This window comes from Monopterus albus, unplaced genomic scaffold (assembly GCF_001952655.1).
Source record: "Monopterus albus unplaced genomic scaffold, M_albus_1.0 scaffold75.1, whole genome shotgun sequence".
NCBI lineage: Eukaryota > Metazoa > Chordata > Actinopteri > Synbranchiformes > Synbranchidae > Monopterus > Monopterus albus.
This window is the reverse complement of record NW_018127955.1, coordinates 209,100-211,653: the sequence shown is the minus strand read 5'-3', so window position 1 is coordinate 211,653 and position 2,554 is coordinate 209,100. Positions and strand designations below refer to the sequence as shown.

Sequence of the window (2,554 nt, the reverse complement as noted above, 5' to 3'; positions counted from 1 at the left end):
GGGACACCGACTGTGAGTTGTTTGTATGGAATACCTGAACAGGAGAGGCAAAGATATAAACAATACAGAAGCATGTGAGCTAAGTGACCGCTGATTTAATATTAATTTATTCATTCACTTTTCATGCTTTAATGGTGACAGACTCATCCATTCCAGGCATTCAGCTGTTTCTGACCTATGTCAAAACTAAAAAAAGTATTGCTCTTGCAAGGTCACGGTGACCTCGGCCTTTAACCACCAAAATTTAATCAGTTCTTCCTTGAGTACAAGTGGGCGCTTCTACCAAAATCTGAAATAAATTCCCTCAAGGTGTTCCTGCCATATTGTGTTCACAAGAATGGGCCAGACGGATGGACAGGAAACCTAAAAACATAATGTCTCTGGCCATGGCTATCTAGAGCATGAAAATAGCAGGTATTTAGAAAAAGCTCATGGGATGTTTTGCAGGTATTTGGTTGAAAATCAAAGTATTAGACTATTTTAAATGTTTGACCTGACGATGGAATTCAAATTATCAGTGGAGACAGGAATGTGTGAACCAATTATCATTGAAATAAACTGATTAATGTCTAAATACTTCACATTGGAGAAAAAAAATTCAGCAGACTTTCGTCTGGCACCACAAGCAGAATGGGATAAATCACCTCAAGGAGACGAGTCAAAAAGGAAATACTGTGTCTCACTGCCAAACGTGTCTTTATTTAAAGTCACAGGACCATTTATACTGGAAAATGAGAGAGTAAGACACAGACAAATGATTTCAATGTGGGACAGACAGCTTTCCTTTGTTGTCTAAGGTTTATGCAGTTCATAGCATGGCTGTCTTAACGTGTGAGAAAAACAGATGAGGCTAAAATGACACTGATAAAGGAAACATACAAAGAAACATGGGAAAATAATGAGTAGAAAAGAGAGAATGAGTAAGGCAAAGAATAAACTGGCTAAAAATAATAGTTCCGTCGCTTTTAGCACTGCCATGTACCAGTGACAGGCACGTTGTGCTGACTCAAATGGAAAATTCCACCAGAGCCTTTTTCCCCACTGTCTCATGGTCTACACATATAAAAACAACAACTCCAAAATGTAAGCCCACAGTCAGATGGACATTAGCACTGTGTGAAAAGAGAGCCCATTCATTCATTTCACTAAGGATACTGTACTGTGTTGACACAGTGGGACATAAATGATTCTGACTATAATAATTAACAGCTTTGTAATATCTTTTTTTTTTTTTTTTTTACAGTGTTATAAACACCTATGCAGTGGTTCAGAGTCTGGACATATGACTGAACTCTGTCTTCCTGGATTGGGTTACTCTGTATCTCCAGCCAGACCATTCACTAGTTTCAATGCCCGGAAAAAGTGCTGTTTTTGACACGTCAACCTCTGCCACTGTCAAGCAGCTCACCAGCACCTGCCTATGTAGAGACACAACCACAAACTCAGCACACACTGATATGAAGCACCTGCAACCAGTAGGTACTGACTTACACAGCACACAACTGCTCTCCCCAGTGACCGGAAACAGAAGCTTCTTTTAGACGGTGAATCTGCTAAAATGGTTGCACCCTCTCATGGCAGAATAAAGGACACAACACTCGGTACCTTTTATACAGAACAGCGTGACAGAAACTTGGCACAGTGATCCCCTCTTGAATGGGCAGTGTAAAAGGGACTAAAGTGAGGACCTGAATGGACAGTGGAGAATAATTTATCAGAGTCACATTATCCATAATGTGACAGTGCAGCTGAGAGCAGATGAAGGAAGCAACACTGACCTTTAGAATAAACATTTAAGAAGAGTATACTGGAGAGTTATGCAATGTTTGCCTTGTATATCTCTCTATTTTACCTGAACAGTGGTTTAACTTCTTTAAAACTATTACTGACCTCAGGCTACTGACCACAGAAAAGAACAAGAATGAATGAACAGGCATCACTCTAGTGTACAATTATCTCACTGTGATGGAACTAAGTATGAATAGCATATCTATGTGTGCAGTTTGATGCTGAGTAGTGTCATTTTTCTGAAAACATAACCTCTGTCAGTGTTTATGTAATGAGTAGTTGCCCCTGCCATCCTACTACCATATGGTAGTTGCACCTGGAACACAGAACTACACACAGTGCTGCTTTCATGTTGCTATCAGTAGGAAATATGTATTGCTAAACCTCAACAACTGGATTACAAGTGTTTTAAACTGAAGCTCCAGGAGGAGAAAAAGCAAGCTGATATCCATTGATTAAACCATCCCATTACAACTTACATGTATACAATATTGCAAAAATCAGGAGCATCCTGTCTCAAAGTGATGCTGAAAAACTGGTCCATGCATTTGTTACTTCCAGGCTGGACTACTGTAACTCTTTACTATCAGGATGTCCCAATAATTCCCTAAAAAGCCTCCAGTTAATCCAAAATGCTGCAGCCAGAGTACTGACAGGAACTAGCAAGAGAGATCATATTTCTCCCATATTAGCTTCTCTCCACTGGCTCCCTGTAAAATTCAGAATAGAATTCAAAATCCTTCTCCTAACATACAAAGCCCTTAAT

The 2,554-nt window shown here is 39.6% G+C and overlaps 1 protein-coding gene across 1 annotated transcript in view; it reads right to left on the bottom strand.

The window, feature by feature from the left end:
• Positions 1-2,554, bottom strand: part of nnt (nicotinamide nucleotide transhydrogenase) — a 27,363-nt gene that overhangs the window by 22,496 nt on the left and 2,313 nt on the right. Inside the window, exon 3 of the mRNA XM_020605943.1 lies at positions 1-34. Within this exon, the coding sequence (XP_020461599.1) occupies positions 1-34 (34 nt within the window). The remainder of the gene's footprint in view (positions 35-2,554) is intronic.